This window comes from Lycorma delicatula, chromosome 3 (assembly GCF_047948215.1).
Source record: "Lycorma delicatula isolate Av1 chromosome 3, ASM4794821v1, whole genome shotgun sequence".
Taxonomy (NCBI): Eukaryota; Metazoa; Arthropoda; class Insecta; order Hemiptera; family Fulgoridae; genus Lycorma; species Lycorma delicatula.
Genome location: NC_134457.1, coordinates 104,729,958 through 104,751,893, shown reverse-complemented (window position 1 = coordinate 104,751,893; position 21,936 = coordinate 104,729,958). Strand labels below are relative to the sequence as shown.

The window sequence follows — 21,936 nt, the reverse complement described above, 5'->3', positions numbered from 1 at the left end:
ATACTATCATATTGCTTCATATGTATAGAAAGAATAAATGAAATATTTACTTTCAAATAAGAGCGATTTGTTTCTCTGGCTGTCACAGGTACCCCACAAAAATAATAAATAATAAAATTTAAAAAAGTAATAATTTTCAACTTCCAACTTTAAAGGGAATCAAAAAAATTTGAATTTTTTAAAAAGTATCCAGTAAAATATTAATCAACCAATTATTTAATTAATTTTGTTTTGTAAAAATGACTTACATAAATATACTAAAAATTAAAAATTTCCAATTTTTATTTTAAATTTCAACTTTCTAAAATTGAGTCATCCTAAAATCAATCAAGTCAACTTCTAGACAATGCCAAATTGAGACAAATAAGTTTTTAGATTTTTCTTATCAAAAAATTAAAATTTAATATTTAAAAAAAATTTTGGTTTTATTATTTTATTTACAAATCAGGGTTTTTTAAATATTGCTTTATATTCCTTATTCTGATATAGAGTCATTTTACAAAAAAAATCAATTACAACTTTTTAAGGGTACTATAATTTTGTCTTCTCCAACCAGCTTTTTTAGTTACTGCCAAGTCTGGGTGTCTGTGTATGGATAAATGTAATTACCTTTCTAGTCATTCTAGGCTTTCTAGTCATGATGTAGCTGCACGGGTAGTGCTAAGAGTAAATGTATTGTAAACATGTAATTTGGAACAATTTTTTTTTGTTTGTTTAACCTCTAGGACTGCCATTGTGAATTGCTTCAGATGATGAGATGAATAATTTATAGCATTTGTGAAATTGCCATGCCAGACTGGGATTAGAACCTGGGATCTCTACATGAAAGGCTGAGACACTACCACGGAGGCCGACATAATCTGGAACAGATTCAGACTAACCACTCCTGAGACTTGTGGTTAATTGAGATACAACTAACAAAGAACACTGGTGTTCACAATCTAGCTTGAAATCCATATAAAAGCAACTGCTGCCTTTACAAGGAATTGGACCTTAGAAATCTCTACTTCAAAAATCAGCTGATTTTGTAATGATGAGTTTAACAAGCTAGACTAACACGTCAGGTTAAAATGCTTACAAAAATAAAACAGCATGTTTGCCTGTTGGTCTCTTTGAGCATCATTACTTTTTTGTTTGCATTTTTAATGAAACAAATTGAATTTTTCTTCAGTCCTGAATTAACTTTAGGCAGTACAGAATTATAAGCTAGAATTAAAATATATAGAATTCTAAGCTACAAGGAGCTGCTTTTGGTCACAGACAGTTTTTTGCATTATTTCTTGCGTAAGGGCGTCGTAAACATCTAACCTTTGCTATGTTAATTTTAGCTATATTGAAGACCCATTATCTCAGGAACTATTAATGCTACAGGCTTCAAATTTTTTCTGGATACATTTTATTCTAAATAGATTAGATACACAAAGAATTATAACTATAAACCACTTCCCTAATGAAATATAAATTAATAGTACTTTTTTTTTCAATTTTTAGGAATTGTTATTCTTTTCAATGGATAATTGTTTATATATCTTGTTAATTCTAGATGTATGAAAGATATCCATACAGAATAACAACAAAAAATTCAGGTTGTTACCTTCAGTTGGAAAATGGGATATAAAAATTATAAACATTTTTTTTAAAGTTGCCTATTTTATAAATGCCCAACTTCAAAAGCTGGGTCATCAGTGTTAGCTTCCTGATCATCCAGCTTTAGCTTTTTATTTCTGCTTGTCTGTTTCTCCATTTCTTGAACTGTTTTTTCCGCTTTGCTAAAAAATAGTCCTCATCAATTTTTTTAAATGTTTTTATAGTATTAAGATGGTGGATTGATTTCAAGATGCTGCAGAACTTTACAGTTGCTAATATTTTCCATTACTAAATGTTGTCATGTGGTGCCCACATCAGATTTAAAAAAAAAATCATAATAAGTTTATTTTTTAATATACAGTTAAAGTTCTATCTAGGCATTTTCAGTGGCTGCCATTATATTTACAATTACATAAATTGGCAGGAAAGCTTCACAAACACTAAAGTACATTTTCCAAGTTTTTAAAAACCTTTTGGTTTTAAAAACAGTATTCATGAAAATTAAAAATATATATTTGTATTTTCTAAAATCAATATGCTATTCATTCAATTATATTTTTTTTAGTTTTTATACCTTTTTCTTTTAATTTCCTTGTATTTTTAAATAATTTCCTACAAAATATCAGTAAAAGTTTTGCAGAGAATATGAATACATTCTTCTTTTTTTCTATCCAGGGAGAAAAACACTTTGGTATTATAATCACTTGAACATGATATTTTTGTTCTAAATAACTAAATGTTAAAAATTGACAATTAAAAACTAAAACCTAGTAACATAAAAATACATCAAAATGAAAAAAACCTGTTACGTATGCTAAAATAAAAATAAAAACAAAGATATATCACAATATATTTATCAATTAAGATAATAATTGATAATAATAATTTATCAATTAAGTTCCCACTGCTATACGAGAAATAGCATAGACAGCTGAAACACACTACAGTAATTCAAATATTTTGATATAAACAGATGGCCCTAAAAAATCATAAAACATAAGATAATTTCATTTCATTATCTCCTACAATAGTTCACTTGCTAGCCCCCATTGGTAGTCGCAGCAAGCACAAAGGAATGCATTTGCTTCATCAGATACACATGAGTGAGCCTTCAACTTCAAAATCTGACAAAAACATTGAGCGTGTGAGGGTTCTTGTGAGATCAGACTGTCGTTTAACAATAAGGATGATAAGAGAACAGTTAAATTTAAACACTTTCACCGTACATCAAATTTTGACAGACGATTTGGACATGCGAAAGGTTTGTGCGAAATTGGTGCCGAAAAACATCACAACGGAACAGAAGGACAATTGAAGAAACGTGTGCGTTGATCTTGAGAGGATTGACAATGACCAAGAATTCTTCAATCGTGTGATCACAGGTGATGGATGAATCCTGGATATTTGAGTTCGATTCTGAAACAAATCGGCAAAAAGAAGAGTGACACACTCCGTCATCTCCTCGACCGAAAAAATGTTGATTTAGCAAATCAAAGATCAAAATCATGCTGATTTGCTTTTTGGCAGTAGGGGTATCGTGCATAAAGAATTTGTTCCTCCAGGACAAACTGTCAACCAAGTGTTTTACAAAGGTATCATTGAAAGGCTCAGGAAAAGAGTGATTTGCGTGAGACCAGACATTGCAGACAAGTGGATGCTTCATCATGACAATGCCCTGTATCACATGGCCATTTCCATCAGGGAATTTTTGACTTCAAAACGCATTCTTACAGTTCCTCAACCCCCTATTCACCTGATTTGGGTCCTTGTGACTTTTCCTTTTCCCGAAATTGAAACATCTCTTAAAAGGGTGTCATTTTGGAACTCTGGAGAACATTCAAAAGACTGTGACCGACCAGTTAAAAGCCCAACCAGTTGAAGCCTTCCAGCGCTGCTACCAGGAGTGAGAACAATGACTCCACCGGTGTATAGCTGCCCAAGGGAACTACTTTGAAGGGGGTAATATTGTTGTTTGAAAAAAATAAAAACATTGGTTCTCATTACTTTTATCACACACCTCGTATATATATATATATATATATATACATATAAACAATATTTTAGTAGGTAATAACAATTTATTAGGCGGTATAATTAATTGTAAAACGTATGGTAGAATGTTGCTTAATTAACATTGACTCACAATATTATCACATAATTTATGATTAGAAATTTAAAAAGCACTTTAATTAAAGCCTATTTGGGGAACATATACAAAAGGAAAACAAAAGAAAAAACACATTCAGCAATATCCATGAGAATACTTCCTCTGAGAGGATACAGTATGAATAATATTTTCAATTTTATCACCAACAGAGCTGAAAATTTATTTTTTCTTTAATTTTCACAAGTGGACGGGTAGTTCAAATGTATTTATTATAATTTTTTTGTGGTTTTAGGAGCCTCAACTACTGTGGACATTAGCCCCTTTCCACAGCAAAAAAATAAAAACGAACACATTTCTTTCATACTCGAATCAAAACATACGACATAGTCAGAAAACTAGTCTTGTCAGAAAAGATCATCCAGAAAAAGACTTGTAAAATATTAAAACCCTAAATATATAGAATATGACAAGGGGGTATAGGGCCCTTGCCACTTAAAAACAAGCTCATTAAAATATTAGTCACTTCACTTCAAAACACATTAAAAACAATACACTACACAATTTGTTTCTATTGAAATTTTTCACTAAATATCAAAAACTATATTAAGGCAATACATCAATAATTACATCAAATATTCATAAAAGCTGTCTTCTTTTTAAAATCTATCGCCTAGGGTTTCCTTCAGGCCATCCTTTCTTCTTTCTTTTCCCTTTTCCAGAAGGCCTCAATGTCAAACTCCAGGGTGTCTGAGGCCTGGAGATGGATTCTTCTGATCATTTGCAGTAAATCATGGAGGATCTCCTGCTGCCAGCATCAGATGACACCAGATTATGGTAGCCACAGGAACTGCACTAACCTGTGCATATGATGCAGTCTTTGGTGCTCTGTCAAGCAAGTTTTCCTGGCTTTAAAGAAGTTGACTTCTGTGTAATCTTGATCTCTTGTATAGCTGCTTCTTGTTTGTAGATCGGACAGTTTTTAGTCTTGCAGAGTGTTGCCCATGACAATTGACAAACACAGGTGGATCCATACACAGGTCACCAGGGAGTAATGGATGACAACATAATATACAGATTTGCTTCCTCATACAACATGCTGCTGTGGGTCCGAATTGCTGACATTCAAAGTAGCACAAAGGAGCCTACTTTGCGCTACTTTGGAACGTTTAACCTGTGGAATCCAGTTTTAATTTACTCTCGACACTTTGGCTTGTAGAACAAGCCAACTCCTTGTTCATGAACAAGGAGTTGTTCATTAAGTTCATCAACGACTTCTTCTTCTGTACAATTTAACAAATCTTTGGACAAAACTACACCCTTAGAGAAATTCAGTGTATGTTGTGGTGTAACCTCAATGTTTAAGACTTCGATCTTCTTGGCTTTGAGCAGCCATGACGATCGTATATCTTTAACAGTTTCAACAAACAGTCCAGCTGCAGTCTTTTTTATTTCTCTTATAGTTCCACCAGCAGCTTTCGTGATGAATCGAGCTATCATGAAAGACTTACTTTTGAAAAATCCCCTTCTTTTCATTTGATCATCAAATATTTTGGAATCATACCAATACTCTTCGAAACTTGGTTCGATCTGTTTTCTCATTTTTATCACTTCTGTACTCTGCTTTGTTTCCGAAGCTAAAGGCTTTCCAAGACAAGGGTTTTTACATGGACCCTTTGCCAACCTCCCACAGCTTTAACATAGGCAGGAGAATCAGTTACTGCATGACCCATGATACCGATATCCAATGCCTTGCACATAGTAGTAAGGGCTCTGATACCCTCACCCATGGGCAATCCCTTCGAAAGGTTGAAGTGACTGACTCACACTGGAAAGTGCAAAACTTCGGCAGAGCAAGCTCACAGCACCCCATCTTCAACCTGGCTACATCACTGGGAAGAAGGATGAGCACTCACCATCACTCCACCCAGTGCCAGAAAAACAGATCACAGTCATGCCTTCTGTCCCCCCGCTGCAAAGAACAAAACTAAGAAGCACAACCACAACCAGCTCGGAACTGCCAATCCCATACTTCACTAGAAATTCCTGAGTAGAACAAGTGCCCCATTGGCTGACATAGCAAATGTACCGAAGTACCATGTCATTGGCTGCCCCAGACGTGTGCGTAGATATTATTGCATGGAGGTGGGGATTGGGATTTTCGAGGCATTAATAACATAACATTCCAGCAGACATGTTTAACACTCTAAAATTGTATAAATCTTCTTCTTTTTTACTTCAACTTGGCTAAATATCACATCTGCAGGAGGGTAACAAGAATGTCTTCTTACAGAAAGGTGAAGGACAATTCTTAACATGTATTTCAGGCCATCATTAAGCAAATATAAATATAAAAATGTGAAGGACATAGCTATTCTTGTTCTATCTGCAAATAAGTTCCCTCCAAGTTCTTATCAGTGAAAAAAATTCACAAAAGCCAAAGAAATCTCATTTGGACATCCTCCAGTTTCATCTTTGGCCCAAAAATAAAACTGCGTTGTATCACCTTTCAAATTATGTATACAGAAACAGTAAAATGAAAACTGTCTTGCATAATACCCCTTCTCTATAGAAACGTTCAACAGAATTGAGCCTGCTACAAGTAAAAGCAGTATCCAATTTTAGATTAATTTTATTTTTTGATTTTCTTGATTTTTGCACATAGCTTGTGTATTGTAAGAACAGTAGTAAAATTTGTTTATACACTTTCATTTTTGACTGCTAATTTAATTACATATTTTCTGTAAGTAAACGGGCTACAAATATTGACAGGTGGGTATATGGAAGCAAACTTATATTTATTATAAAAGTACAACTGAAGAATTTATAATTTACTCTTTCATTAACTTCGCAAAGTTTTAATATAAATTTCATGTAAGTTAGTAATACTCAGGTAGAATATTTAATGACATTGTTTAATTTTTACACTAGAATAATGGCTTTCCCTACATGGTAATTTAATAATAAATTTCACAATTGAATCTTATCTTACTTACAGATAAATCTGACTTTCAAATCATCGTAATAAGTTCCAGTTTTTTAAGGTCAGATTTCATATAAAATCACTAAATTTATTCCATAATTTGTATCACAAAATTTACAGTCTGGCTTAATTTTATCAGGCACAGAAATTAGAGCGAAATCTTTCGCCAGCTGACACTTGCTAATGAAGTTTTTCTGAACCTTTGTTCATTATGAACTTTTTTCATTATATTCATCAGTAGAACATGTCCTGAAAGTATGTTACACTCTTTGTAAATAGCTCATATATATATATGCACATACTGTTAGTCGTTTAAAGTTTAGTACAAATTTTAAAGTGTACAAAAATTGGAAATGAATCTTTTGGACTTAAGTTTTTTCTAGACTTACATTTTGTAACATATTTCAATAACTGTTGCATGAAAAATTTTGAGTAATATTATTATGTCGGATGAAGCTCATTTTTATTTATTAGACTACGTCAGTGAAAAGAATTACCCACTGATAATACCGAAGAACAGCCCAAAATGACAGAAAATACAACTTGCCTTGCAAAAAGAATTGAATGGAGCTGTGTTTCAGGTTTTGGCGGGTACATTTTTGAAGAAAACAAACAGTACCTATATCATCTGAACGTTGCTGTGAAATGTTGAGTAACTTTTTGCCAAATGAATTACAGTGTTTAGGGGTGCAAAAGCAACAATTAAGGCTCCAACAACATGGCACTGCCAGCATGTATTTCAATGGATGATTGAGAAACATATATCCAAGACGCTTGATTTAGCCCTAAGATGACATAACTCAGCCATCAAAGTCCCCTGAATTAATAGCACTGGATTTTATTTAAGAGGTTTTTGAAGCCTAGGGTGTATAGTACATCAACAAGCCTCAGACATTATAGGAGTTGACAGACATCATAGAACTAAAAATGTTTTGCAAGCGGCTATGAAGAGTAATGTTCAGTGAACATGAACAGGTGGCCGTCCATAAAATGGTCGCAATTTAATGAATGTATTTTTTAAAATTTAAGATTCTGATTGCTGTCTTATTAAAATTTAACTTATTCATAAGTAGATTTTGTTTATAGTTTTTCGTGTACCTCAAATAACTGGTTCTTAACTTAAAATCTAAATTAATTAAAATTAAGTAGCACATCACTTAATACACACATTTAATTGTAAATTTTCACTTTCATTCCAAAAATTAAAAAAAAAAATCTTCATACAACCCTCTAACTTATTTATTGTTTTTTACTTTCAAAACTACTTGTGCAGAAACCACACGCTTCTGCTCCTGCAGAGGTAAAGGGATTCTGTGAATTACTTTTTTTTTGTGATGAAAATATAAGTATGTATACCACGAAAGATTTTTACAAAACAGAAAATTATATTTGTACATAAAAAACTTTCCTTGATACCAGTTGCACCAATATTGAAATGCAATATTGTAGTAGTTATAAAAGGAAATGAGTAAGAAGAATCTTTGTTTAAAGTTGACAACATTAAGCCATTCGATTTTCACACTGCCTACTGAGTTTCAAATTGAGCCATAGCTATTTTTTTTTAATTTGAATTTTATCATTTAGTATTAAATTTTATATTTTAATATATTATATTAAGCTGTTAAATTACTAGTAATAATAATCTAACTTAAACAAATAATAACAATAGAAAAATAGTGAGTTCATGTTAGCTCTAGTAACAAAGATTGTAAATAGGTTTATATTTTCTTGCACAATCAATATTTTTATAGTATATTAGAAAAAACTCCTAATTGGATGAATTTTTCAAGGAAGAACAGTATAGGCACGTACTTTTACTTTGTTATTTAATTACTTTTCTCCCCTCATCAAATTTTTTTTCCCTACGCTCTAGCCACAGTTCCAATTACTGAAACACTATTTTCATTTCTATAATTTTTAATAATAATGCTATTTTAAAGTTAGTGAAAATTAGGGAAAAACAATAACTTCATATCTTAATTAGTCATCACACAGAACACTAGATGTATAACTACATATATATCGTAAAGTATAAATGTATGAGTCCACAATAGATTGCAGATCAAATGGTCAGACTACAGTTTTTCCATTTATGAAGCTTTCTGAAATAGTGAAAGACAAGATGAAATCATACTGATTTGAATGGAGATTCAAAAACTAATTTTTGAAAATATGGTATTGAAACAGTTTCACAATTGTTATCCTGTATCATGCTGTTATCAGTTGTGATTTCTCAAAAATCTTAGTAACATGCATGTAACAGTGTACGTGTGTGAGACCTTCACATAATCACAGCGCTTGCCACCAAACTAGTTCAGATCATGCAATGATGTTTTCTGATGTCTTTGAATTTGCACATAATATTAAGCCTATATTGCAACCAAACTAAAATAATAATAAAAAAAATGACTTTGGTTCTAATATTGATGTTAACGCTTTTATCATATCGAATAATGCACTCAGCTCTAATAATGCAAAGAATTCTATGGCTTGCCCACCACTTGCTTATAACATGAACTGTTAGATGTAGCAAGCCTCCACTTTTTTCTACAGTGAATTATTTACATTGCACCAAGCACATACAATTCACACTATTTACCAAGACAGCTTTTTCAAATTACATATAAATATTTGGCACTTTGGCCACTATTTACGTAAAAATTAGTGACCATAGATTATAAACTATATGTTTGTATGAATATATTAAATTACAATTTTTTTGGCACTTAGAGCACTTTTACTTTAACCCTTCAATTACGATGGTAATAAATATGGGTATATATGCATTTAGATATATCAAGAACAATAATATACAATTTTTGAATATGTAATTTGAAATTTATTTCTTTGTAAATTTGTAAATTATATGCACAATCAAATCTTGAACAAATTTAAAGTGTATTAATCAAAATTTTGAGAAATATACAAAATTTTATAAGAAATTATATTAATTCCAAATGATATTCTTTAATTAATAAATTACAAAATTATGTGTAACAAGTAGAAACTACTATTCTACTTGTAAATTTTCAATTACCCTATAAAACATTGATCTTTGTGACCTTGTAAATCTGTGTCTAAAACCTTTTTAAGTATAGTTGTTTATTTTTTAATTCCTATTTATTTATTGATCTGCATAGCTGTTTGCCATTATACGTCTTCTCTTTTTCTTGCTGAATAACATTCTGGCCTACTTAGGATAGTAAGCAATCGCTGTAGAGGTGGTAGAGGAGGTTAAAAAAAAATAATAGTAATCATTCATGATGTCATGAGTTAATTCCATAAATGATAATAAAGTATAGTATCAATATACATAAAGATGAGTAGAAAAATATAAAATAAATGCTTAATGTCATAACTGTTCATGAGTGAATGGTTAATGGAACAAGTATTTTTTCTACAAAAATTTTAATAAAAAGTAAACAAATATTTGAAATCAAAAATATTTATTAGAAATAAATTTATGTACATTCTGCTGAATGTTTCTTAAGTATATGTCTTGGACTTTTTATAAAGTAAAAGTGAAAACTAGCGACACGATATTTAACAGACCAGTCCAACATGCATACTTCCGCTCCATTCGGTAAAATGGCCTGCAAAAACATATTTGTTATAAAAATGTTAATAAAAAGATTAAATTAAATTAAATTGAACATCATAATAAGAAATCAGTTTGGTCAAATAATCTAACACCTAAGGCAAATTCTTCCCAACCTAAATTTGACTGAAGTTTGTATCCAGTTATTTGAATAATAAATAATATAATAAATTGCAGATCTTACAAGTAGTTTGGTTTAACAGTGATAATTTTTATGCAGTTTCTACTATAGCTACTTCAGTTACATAGCTAGAAAACTTCTGGATAATTTTCCTTATTAACTTTGAAAACTTTGTTCAATGAACTTGAACAATATTTTTCTTTGTCACAAATCTCAACTATCATTACATTTATCTAGCATGTAATTTTTTTTCAGCTACAAACCACTTGACTTGCTAAACTTGAAATCCTAAAACTGACAAACCACATCATAACTTAGTGCTTGTGACTGAACTAAATTCTGCCTTCTAATAATTATGTGGAATGGAGACCAAACATTATTTTTAATGAAATTTATAATTTTTTATATATTTTGCTATATAAGCAGATTTAAACATTTTACTTGCATTAATTTTAATTTCTACTTACTATTCTATATGATACTTACTATTATATATAAGTATTACTTACTATACTTACTATTCTATATACTATTCTATTCTATTTTACATTCTATATGATGATGTACATTAAAAATGTGGCATTGTTGAGATAAAATAAAATAATTATTTAGTGATTATTATATCTTTTTTAATGATTTTTACAATTACAGAATTGTTATAAAATTATCAGACTGATATTACCTTCAAATTATGGTTTACTACTGTAAAAGTTATTAAATTAATTCAAGCCATCTTCTTAGTGTTATGTACTGGGTGACAAAGGAAAAATGAGGTGCTTGGACAATTTTGTTGCATTTTACATTCATAATGCATGCAATAACAAATTCAAACAGCGCTATAATATTGATAATACAAACTATTAATAATTAACAACACAACAACAAATTAAACAGTTACATCAACTGCGAGAATATTTATTAAAAAATGTATTAAAAATTTAGTTGAGTAAATCAGCTCTTAATTTACAACAATGCAGTTTGTATTACATTGAAACAATACAATTTATTAACGCCTCATTTCACTTTTTTACTTTAACATACTTGTAATGGTAAAATTTGATACTGCTAGTAAAAATTAAGTTGTAGGCCTGCTGGTTCAAAGGAAAACATGTAATTTTTAAGTAACAATATACTCAAGAATTACTTTTTATATTATATTGCAATAATTTTAAGAAATACTTGAGATAAATTGAAAAAAAGCTTATGCTCCCAAAATTGTATACAAAAAGATTTACTTAATATCCAAACCTAGATGGCTCTTTTTTATTATTACATAGGATAGCCATCCTTTTTCTTTCTTTTTTTTGATGCCTTTCAACATTATGTTAAGATATTTTCACTCTTTGGTAGTGTAATTAACAGGTAGTAGGTTTCCTTGGGCTGTTGCTATAAAATCCCTTAACAGCCATTAATTTTTCTCCTTAACCCTACTAATATAAAAAATGGTTGATTCTTCTGCAAGAATGATATCATCTATAATCATCCACTTCCATTTTCATAACAGTAAGAGGCTTACATTTTTTGACATTAGTTTAGTAAGAGAAATATAAAACTATTTTCATCATAGTGTTATTTTCATTAAGTTTTATGAATTTTTCATCTTTATACAATTATCATTAATGGCTACAAAAAAAAAATCTTCCAATCTCCTATTATATCAGTAACAATAACTATTAAGTTTATCTGCATATCACTGAACGTTTCCGTTGTAAGGATTTAAACTATCAACAGGACTTACTGAAATAGTTAAATGACCTTGTTATGATTTACAAAAATTACCAAGGCATGAGTGACGTTTTATTTATACTATTTGTTAATTTTAATTGCATATTTAAAAAAAAAGTTGATACTAATCATTCATTTTTTTTGTTTTCTCATAACTAAAACATAATTAATATTGTAACAGGATCACAGTAACGGGTTTTTTCCTGAAAGAAAGAAGAGAGAGAAAATAAAAAAATAAAAATCTAGAAAGAACAGCAAAGGGATTTTTTCTGGAAAAGGACTTAAAAGAAAATGTAGAAGGCGTGGACAATAAAAAATTATTACCCTTGAACAATCAACAAGACATGTCAGGTACTGGTTCTGCAGAAAGGGAGGTATAAATATTGGCGGGTATTAGCAGACAAAGTTAGTAATTTTACAATTTCAAGTTTGGTGTAAAAGCAAAATAGTAGTGTTCGATAACAATAACTGAAGAGTGTTTAATAAATATTTTATAGGTTGACAGACATAAGTTCTTTTGCAGACAAAAGCTTATTATAAGAATGACAAAAAAAGCATTTATTTTGTTTTAATTAACCTTGAAAATAATTTTAAAGATTAAATTATATCATTACTTACCACTCAGATAGCAATATACCTTATAGTGGTACATTAGTATGCACTCAAAGGTGAGTTCAGGAAAATTTATAAAATTAATAGATCCATGCCAACAAAATTTTTCATTATAAAAAATATTAATATTAATAATAATTAAATAAAAAATATTCGACATATTTTTATTCTATGTGCATAGACAATAACTTACTTTAGTAATGACAACAGGAGGATCCTCAAACCAATCTCTTTCTACAATATCATATCTTCCAAAAGGAGCAAATGACAAGCCAATTAATTTTCCTTTTTCATAAAAGGGTAAATACGGAACAAATGAGGCACAATTATCATTTCTTGTAAGTGAATAATGAAGTCCTGAAATATAAATTTAAATAATTATGACTTCTATTAAACTATATGAATTTACATCTTTTGTACAATTTTGTTTTCATTATTTTTATGGGTTCATAGTAGATAATTATACTTAGTATGTAAATTTCCTGGCATATATTAATAATTAACTACAAAATTACATTAGAATTAGTGAAACCAACACTGGTGAAATTTGTATACTTGACATTTTTGGGGGACACAACATATTTAAAAAATTTGTACACGAACAATTGTTTGTGTACAAATAATTATTAACTGCACATCACTGAAAAACAATTAGGAAAAAATAGGTTGAATTATTAGTCTATTACTATTCATGACTTATTTTTTCATTGCTAAATTGCTTGTTTTGTGCTTAAAAACAATTCCATTTTAATATTTTTCTCCATGAATTGACTAAAGGCTGCAGGATATTTCTGATGAATTTCTCTTGTTGCAAAAAAAAAGCTCATAAATTATGTTATGAATAAATAAATATAATATTATAAATAAATAAATTAATAAATATACTTCTAATATGAATGAAATTACTTCTGCTTAGTCTAAAGTTCATTCCTTTTGCTACCTTGTAAAAATGAAATTTTTATTTTACAGTTTAAGGCCTTAAAATTTTGTTTTTTTATTATTCTTCACATTAAAATATGCACTTAGTAAATCTATTAATTCCATTTGTGTTTTGGTATTTTAATTTAATATTACAAATAGACATTAATCCTAAAGAACAAAGAAACGCCAGACACTATCAAAGACAGTGTCACTGTATGAGACTGTGTCAGTAACAGACATTTACAATGAAGCTAAACATAACATGAAAAATGGAATTTACCATTAAGACAGTCATTGGTGAAAATTATTCAGCAATATTTTTATTTAATATCATATTTAACCAAGTTTAACATAAGTATTAATTAAGTAAATTAAATAAGTATTAAGTATTAATAAAATTTAATTATAAACTAAGAAAATTTATTTTTGTAGAACATATTTTAAATTAGTTTATTATTTTCAAGTTTTGTCATTCTCAATTCATAATTATAAACATTTGGGCAATATAAATTAATATTTAAAAATTTCCACATTTTCAGGATTCAAACAATCTTGAACAGCTATTTTAGTAAAAAAATAATGCAATGGTAAAAAATAACAATACCCATCCATGGTACAAATCCTTGTCTCACCCAACCCTGTTTTCTTATTTCACATTCATCTTTGGGTATTTCAACCCATTTATGGTCAAATTTAGCCCACAGTCCATCAGCTACCAACTTTTTATTGATTTTGCCTGAGCCTCCTGGTAACAAATTTTCTGTAAAGAAAAATACATTAATAATCAACTTATATTTACTAAGATTTTTGAATAAAAAATTAACTCCTTGCCAAAAATTAAAAATTTAAAAAGCTCTTGAGTATATAGTCACTTCATTTACTTTGACTGTCTTAGACTAATATTTTTTTTTTTTTTTTTTTTTTGTCTTCAGTCATTTGACTGGTTTGATGCAGCTCTCCAAGATTCCCTATCTAGTGCTAGTCGTTTCATTTCAGTATACCCTCTACATCCTACATCCCTAACAATTTGTTTTACATATTCCAAACGTGGCCTGCCTACACTATTTTTCCCTTCTACCTGTCCTTCCAAAATTAAAGCGACTATTCCAGGATGCCTTAGTATGTGGCCTATAAGTCTGTCTCTTCTTTTAACTATATTTTTCCAAATGCTTCTTTCTTCATCTATTTGCCGCAATACCTCCTCATTTGTCACTTTATCCACTCATCTGATTTTTAACATTCTCCTATAGCACCACATTTCGAAAGCTTCTAACCTTTTCTTCTCAGATACTCCAATTGTCCAAGTTTCACTTCCATATAAAGCGACACTCCAAACATACACTTTCAAAAATCTTTTCCTGACATTTAAATTAATTTTTGATGTAAACAACTTATATTTCTTACTGAAGGCTCGTTTAGCTTGTGCTATTCGGCATTTTATATCGCTCCTGCTTCGTCCATCTTTAGTAATTCTACTTCCCAAATAACAAAAATCTTCTACCTCCATAATCTTTTCTCCTCCTATTTTCACATTCAGTGGTCCATCTTTGTTATTTCTACTACATTTCATTACTTTTGTTTTGTTCTTGTTTATTTTCATGCGATAGTTCTTGCGTAGGACTTCATCTATGCCGTTCATTGTTTCTTCTAAATCCTTTTTATTCTCGGCTAGAATTACTATATCATCAGCAAATCGTAGCATCTTTATCTTTTCACCTTGTACTGTTACTCCGAATCTAAATTGTTCTTTAACATCATTAACTGCTAGTTCCATGTAAAGATTAAAAAGTAACGGAGATAGAGAACATCCTTGTCGGACTCCCTTTCTTATTATGGCTTCTTTCTTATGTTCTTCAATTGCTACTGTTGCTGTTTGGTTCCTGTACATGTTAGCAATTGTTCTTCTATCTCTGTATTTGAACCCTAATTTTTTTAAAATGCTGAACATTTTATTCCAGTCTACGTTATCGAATGCCTTTTCTAGGTCTATAAACGCCAAGTATGTTGGTTTGTTTTTCTTTAATCTTCCTTCTACTATTAATCTGAGGCCTAAAATTGCTTCCCTTGTCCCTATACTTTTCCTGAAACCAAATTGGTCTTCTCCTAACACTTCCTCCACTCTCCTCTCAATTCTTCTGTATAGAATTCTAGTTAAGATTTTTGATGCATGACTAGTTAAACTAATTGTTCTGTATTCTTCACATTTATCTGCCCCTGATTTCTTTGGTATCATTACCATAACACTTTTTTTGAAGTCTGACGGAAATTCCCCTTTTTCATAAATATTACACACCAGTTTGTATAATCTATCAATCGCCTCCTCCCCTGCACTGCGCAGTAATTCTACAGGTATTCCATCTATTCCAGGAGCCTTTCTGCCATTTAAATCTTTTAATGCTCTCTTAAATTCAGATCTCAGTATTGTTTCTCCCATTTCATCCTCCTCAACTTCCTCTTCTTCCTCTATAAAACCATTTTCTAATTCATTTCCTCCGTATAACTCTTCAATATATTCCACCCATCTATCGACTTTACCTTTCGTATTATATATAGGTGTACCATCTTTGTTTAACACATTATTAGATTTTAATTTATGTACCCCAAAATTTTCCTTAACTTTCCTGTATGCTCCGTCTATTTTACCAATGTTCATTTCTCTTTCCACTTCTGAACACTTTTCTTTAATCCACTCTTCTTTCGCCAGTTTGCACTTCCTGTTTATAGCATTTCTTAATTGCCGATAGTTCCTTTTACTTTCTTCATCACTAGCATTCTTATATTTTCTACGTTCATCCATCAGCTGCAATATATCGTCTGAAACCCAAGGTTTTCTACCAGTTCTCTTTATTCCGCCTAAGTTTGCTTCTGCTGATTTAAGAATTTCCTTTTTAACATTCTCCCATTCTTCTTCTACATTTTCTATCTTATCTTTTTTACTCAGACCTCTTGCGATGTCCTCCTCAAAAATCTTCTTTACCTCCTCTTCCTCAAGCTTCTCTAAATTCCACCGATTCATCTGACACCTTTTCTTCAGGTTTTTAAACCCCAATCTACATTTCATTATCACCAAATTATGGTCGCTATCAATGTCTGCTCCAGGGTAAGTTTTGCAGTCAACGAGTTGATTTCTAAATCTTTGCTTAACCATGATATAATCTATCTGATACCTTCCAGTATCGCCTGGCTTTTTCCAAGTATATATTCTTCTATTATGATTTTTAAATTGGGTGTTGGCAATTACTAAATTATACTTCGTGCAAAATTCTATAAGTCGGTCCCCTCTTTCATTCCTTTTGCCCAGCCCGTATTTCCTTCCTTGCCTTTTCCAATGCTTGCATTCCAATCTCCAACTATTATTAAATTTTCATCTCCTTTTATGTGTTTAATTGCTTCATCAATCTCTTCGTATACACATTCTACCTCATCATCATCATGGGCGCTTGTAGGCATATAGACGTTAACAATCGTTGTCGGTTTAGGTTTTGAATTTATCCTTATTACAATGACTCTATCGCTATGCGTCTTGAAATACTCCACTCTCCTCCCTATTTTCTTGTTCATCACGAAACCTACTCCTGCCTGCCCATTATTTGACGCTGAGTTAATTACTCTAAAGTCACCCGACCAAAAGTCGCCTTCCTCTTCCCACCGAACCTCACTAATTCCTACTATATCCACGTTTACCCTATCCATTTCCCTTTTTAATTCTCTAGCCTACCAACCTTTTTTAAGCTTCTAACATTCCACGCTCCGACTCGTAGAATGTTATTTTTTACTTTTCTGGTGACCCCTTCCTTAGTAGTCCCCACCCGGAGATCCGAACAGGGGACTATTTTACCTCCGGAATATTTTACCAAGGAAGGCGCCTCCATTATTGCTTTTGAAAATGCAGAGCCACATTTTCTTGGAAAAAAAAAACAGCTGTAGTTTTCCATTGCTTTCAACTGCGCAGTACTCAGAGGACTGAGTGATGTTGATATGGCCGTTTAAGTCATTGTGACTTACGCCCCTAACAACTACTGAAAGAGCTGCTGCCCTCTTTCAGGAATCATTCCTTAGTCTGGCTCTCAACAGATACCTCTCCGATATGGTTGCACCTTCGGTCCAGCTACTCTGTATCCCTGAGCACTCAAGCCCCCTCACCAACGGCAAGGTCTCATGATTCATAGAGGAGGAGACTAATATTAATAAATTAATTCATGGTAATTTAATAATAAATAAATAAATCTTTTATTCTGATCAGTACATAATAATAATACATCATCTCGTTCACATCAGTAGTAGGCAGTGTGGTGTGTACTCCATACTCAATAAATAAAAAAAGGGAACTGCCACAGCAATTGCCTGTATATATATTGTATTATTTTAGCGAAATTAATCTTTTTAAGATTCATACAGGGCGTTTCATAATGTTCTTCGTAGTTCCAAAAATTCATTAACAAAAAAACTATTTCACTCATAAGAATAAAACAAGTACTGTACGAAAGAGTACTTCAAATAGTTTTTTCGACATATACTACGCAGTTAGTAAACCATTTGCTCGCTAGGCATCGACAGTAGAGAAAATGGCCACGGGAAGCGAGAAGTCGTTTTGTGTGTTAGATTTCACTTATCAAAGTCAGTAATTTCTGTGCAATGTTCATTTCGTTCGAAATTTCATAAGGAGCCACCAAGTGACAATTCAATTTGTGCATGGTATAAACAATTCAGTGAAATTGGTTGCTTGTCTAAGCGAAAATCAACTAGTCGTCAATCAACCTCAGAAGTCAATGTCGAACATGTGCGTCCAAGTTTCATTCGCAGCGCATCAAAATCGACTGCGGCTGCAGGCAGAGAATTAGGAATTCTGAAAACAACAGTGTGGAGAGTTCTCCGTAAACGTTTATTATGCAAACCGTACAATCTTCAATTAATCCAGCGTCTTTCTGATGGAGATAAAACACATAGGCTCGATTTTTGTTTACAGTTACAGGAAAAGATGTTTTAGATGAAGGTTTTCTAAACAAGATAATTTTAAGCGATGAAGCTACTTTCCATATTAGCGGCAAAGTAAACCGTCATAACGTGCGAGTTTGGGGAACTGAAAACCCACACGTTTATGTGGAACATTCGGGATTCTCCGTAAGTAAACGTGTTTTGTGCGATCTCTCGTGAGGCAGTGTATGGACCGTTCTTTTTTATGGAAACGACAGTAACCGGCATGATATACCTGGATATGTTACAATTATGGCTTATGCCTCAGCTACTCAACGACTTCATTTTCCAGCAAGATGGTTGTCCTGCCCACTTTCATAACGAGGTTCGATAGTACCTTAACACAGCATTACCTCGGCACTGGATAGAACGTGCATCTGAATAAGACCAACACATTATGCTGTGGCCACCAAGATCACCAGATCTCACGTCATGTGATTTCTTTCTCTGGGGTTACGTGAAAGATAAGGTGTTTATCCCACCAATGCCGCACCATATCGCTGAGCTAAAGGATCGCATAATCAATGCAATCAACTCTATCGAAAATGACATGTTAGAACAAGTTTGGCAAGAGCTAGACTTTCGTGTTGATGTGTGTTGTGTCACCAGAGGAGCACATATTGAACATTTATAGATTTTGACAAAAACTGTTTGAGTCCCTGCATCACCTCGTACAACTTTCATTTAGGTAAGTGAAATACTTTTTTGTACTGAATTTTTGTAACTCCTAAGAACATTATGAAACGCTCTGTATTATGCTTCTGTACTTTTAAATTATACTTTTTTTAAATCTAATCTTCAGGACCACCATTAGGTATTGCTTCAGAGGATGAGTTGAATGATTTGTAGCGTGTGTGAAAATGACATGCCTGACTGGGATTTGAACCCAGGACCTCACACCTAAAGATGGGCTATGCTTTAATGTGCTTGAACATATGAAATACATAAGCACACAACTATATACTAAATGAACAGACCCAATACAAATCTTATACGTTTTTCAATCATATTCTAAAAATATATCTACCTAAGTCAAAAAAAAAATTATATCACTTATAACAGCTGTACAAGTTAAAGAAATACAGATAAGTTTTAAACAAAGAGCTACTAGTTCTAATATTTAAAAAAAAAATCACTTAAGGTATAAGTAATATTACATTCATGATTAAAAGTAAAAAAGAAAAACGTTATAAATTTAAAAATAAATATTTAATATTTTATATCTAAAGTTAAAATAAAATTGAAACTATATTACTGCTTTTAAAATTGGTGATAAGGGCTTAAATTTTCTGAAGGAAAAAAATATTTTACCTTAAGTCAACTTTTCTTAGAATTTTTATTAAAAGTTAAGCGAAACAAATTAGAAGTGACTTACTGCTAGAGATAGGTGATAAATCTATGTTGGAAGTTATAAGCCTTGAGGTATAAAATGCTCTTAGAAAAGAAAAAAAATTCTTTATAAAACTTACTACTTTCTGCACCCACTCTAAACAATATTTACAAATAAAAAAGAAATAAAATAGAATAAATTAAATAAAATAGGCATAAAAAAGAAAAAAAAAAAAATATATATATATATATATATATATATATATACCTGGATCTGTGAACAAGAACTCTGCATACCATACATCTTTTCCGAGAAAATTCATAGAAGTAAAAACTGGGATTTCATCATATTTGTATGGAAATAATGACAGATTATCATCTTCAGCTACTTCATTTTTTAAATGCTAAAACATAAATTGAATTATAAGAGTAAAAGAAGTTCTGAAGATAACAAAATTCTTCTTAATAATTAACTTTTTATGACTGTTATTGCTTAATTTAAATTTCAGAACTCAAATTTTAACCATTTTGATATATATATTTACATCTGGATGGATGTTAATTATTTTTACATTTTAATAAAAAAAAAGAAGTGATCTTACAGAAACTAATGAAAAGCAAATTAATTAGTTTTAGTTTCTGAACATCTTTTTAAAAAATAATTAATGAATTATAGAGACACATCTTATGCCACCAACCTCCGTGCTGGTTTCAAACAGTAAAGAAATGATTGTATTAAGTTTTTAGATTTTTAAAAATGTCCAGATATATAGTTCTAACATTTCTTTGATATTTTTGATTTAATTTGATAAATTCAATGATTTGTCAAAGTTAAGAAAGTCTTTGTGAATGTGGTATTGTTGAAGATCAACTCTCTGAGAACAACAGCTAGTTGTACACACCAGCTAAAGTATTTCATCATAATGAGGATGAGCAAAAAACAATGAAATGAATTTAATTTCTATTCTCTAATCCAGTGCAGATCTAATAAAAATCATTTTAGAGACCCATTATAGATATGAAAAGTTGTCAGTTTGTGAATTTAAATTTTATATATTAGTTAACTTTTCAACAAATATATTTATTCTTTATATGTATATATATATACATATAAAATAGATGATTTGTAGCGTGGATGGTTTTTATATATACATAAAAACCATTCTCAAAATTTAAATTATTCATTAGCATTTTGACTATAGTGCTAATTAAACTTGAAAAAAACAAGTTAAACACAGTAAAAGAAGAACCAAAAAAAACGTAATAAAACTAACACCAATAGTCGTTTTATATTTACATCATTCCAGTATGGCAATGTGTCGACTTACAAATTTTGTGGTTGTTCTTCTTTTGTTTTTGTTAAATGTTGATGTTATTATAGAACTATGTACTGACTGTTGAAGCTGAATCTCACAAAAGTCGTCTAATGGTATTAGATTTTTCTGTTACTGTGTTTGGCGGTTGTTATTTATATGTATAAGAAGTGGTGTTACTCAGTATATATTAATCATATTACCCAGCATGTACACGCACGCGCGCACACACACACACAGTAATTCAGAAGGGAAAGGAAATAATTTCAGAATTGATTGTAGGGCTTGAAATAAGAAAAAAGTTCATGCAAACATATGTTTGAAAAAAATCCTCTATTATCGAGTTATAGCTAGCAAAAAATTTCTATAATATCTTCAGTTTCCTTGATGACAATGTCAGCATTTAGAATGTGAGCGATCAATTCTTCACCAGTATCTACTTTTTGCTAGTATAATTTGCATTTCATCCATCCCCATAAACAGTAATCTAACAGAATAAAGTTTGGTGATCAAGAATTTTCATCTAAGAATTACCTTATTTCATTTATGAAATGTGTTGGTGCTCCATCAAGTCAATAGAACTTTTCAATTTATTTTGCCAATAAGAATTTCCACGCAAAGTAAGAAATTCATTATTCAAAAATTTAAGATTATTTTTTACTATGACAC

The 21,936-nt window shown here is 30.9% G+C and overlaps 2 protein-coding genes across 4 annotated transcripts in view; both read right to left on the bottom strand.

Annotated features, from left to right (window-relative positions):
• Positions 1–5,293, bottom strand: part of LOC142321181 (uncharacterized) — a 34,208-nt gene extending 28,915 nt beyond the window's left edge. The window contains exon 1 of the mRNA XM_075359174.1: positions 4,890–5,293. Coding sequence (XP_075215289.1) covers positions 4,890–5,293 — 404 coding nt within the window. The remainder of the gene's footprint in view (positions 1–4,889) is intronic.
• Positions 5,294–10,103: 4,810 nt separating this feature from the next.
• LOC142321829 (uncharacterized) overlaps positions 10,104–21,936 on the bottom strand; it is a 31,804-nt gene continuing 19,971 nt past the window's right edge. For all 3 annotated transcript variants that reach the window (XM_075360274.1, XM_075360275.1, XM_075360276.1), the window contains exons 6-9: positions 20,223–20,358; positions 14,256–14,411; positions 12,924–13,087; positions 10,104–10,267 (exon numbers count right to left, since the gene is read on the bottom strand). In XM_075360274.1, the coding sequence (XP_075216389.1) occupies positions 10,136–10,267; positions 12,924–13,087; positions 14,256–14,411; positions 20,223–20,358 (588 nt within the window). In that variant the 3' untranslated portion in view covers positions 10,104–10,135. The remainder of the gene's footprint in view (positions 10,268–12,923; positions 13,088–14,255; positions 14,412–20,222; positions 20,359–21,936) is intronic.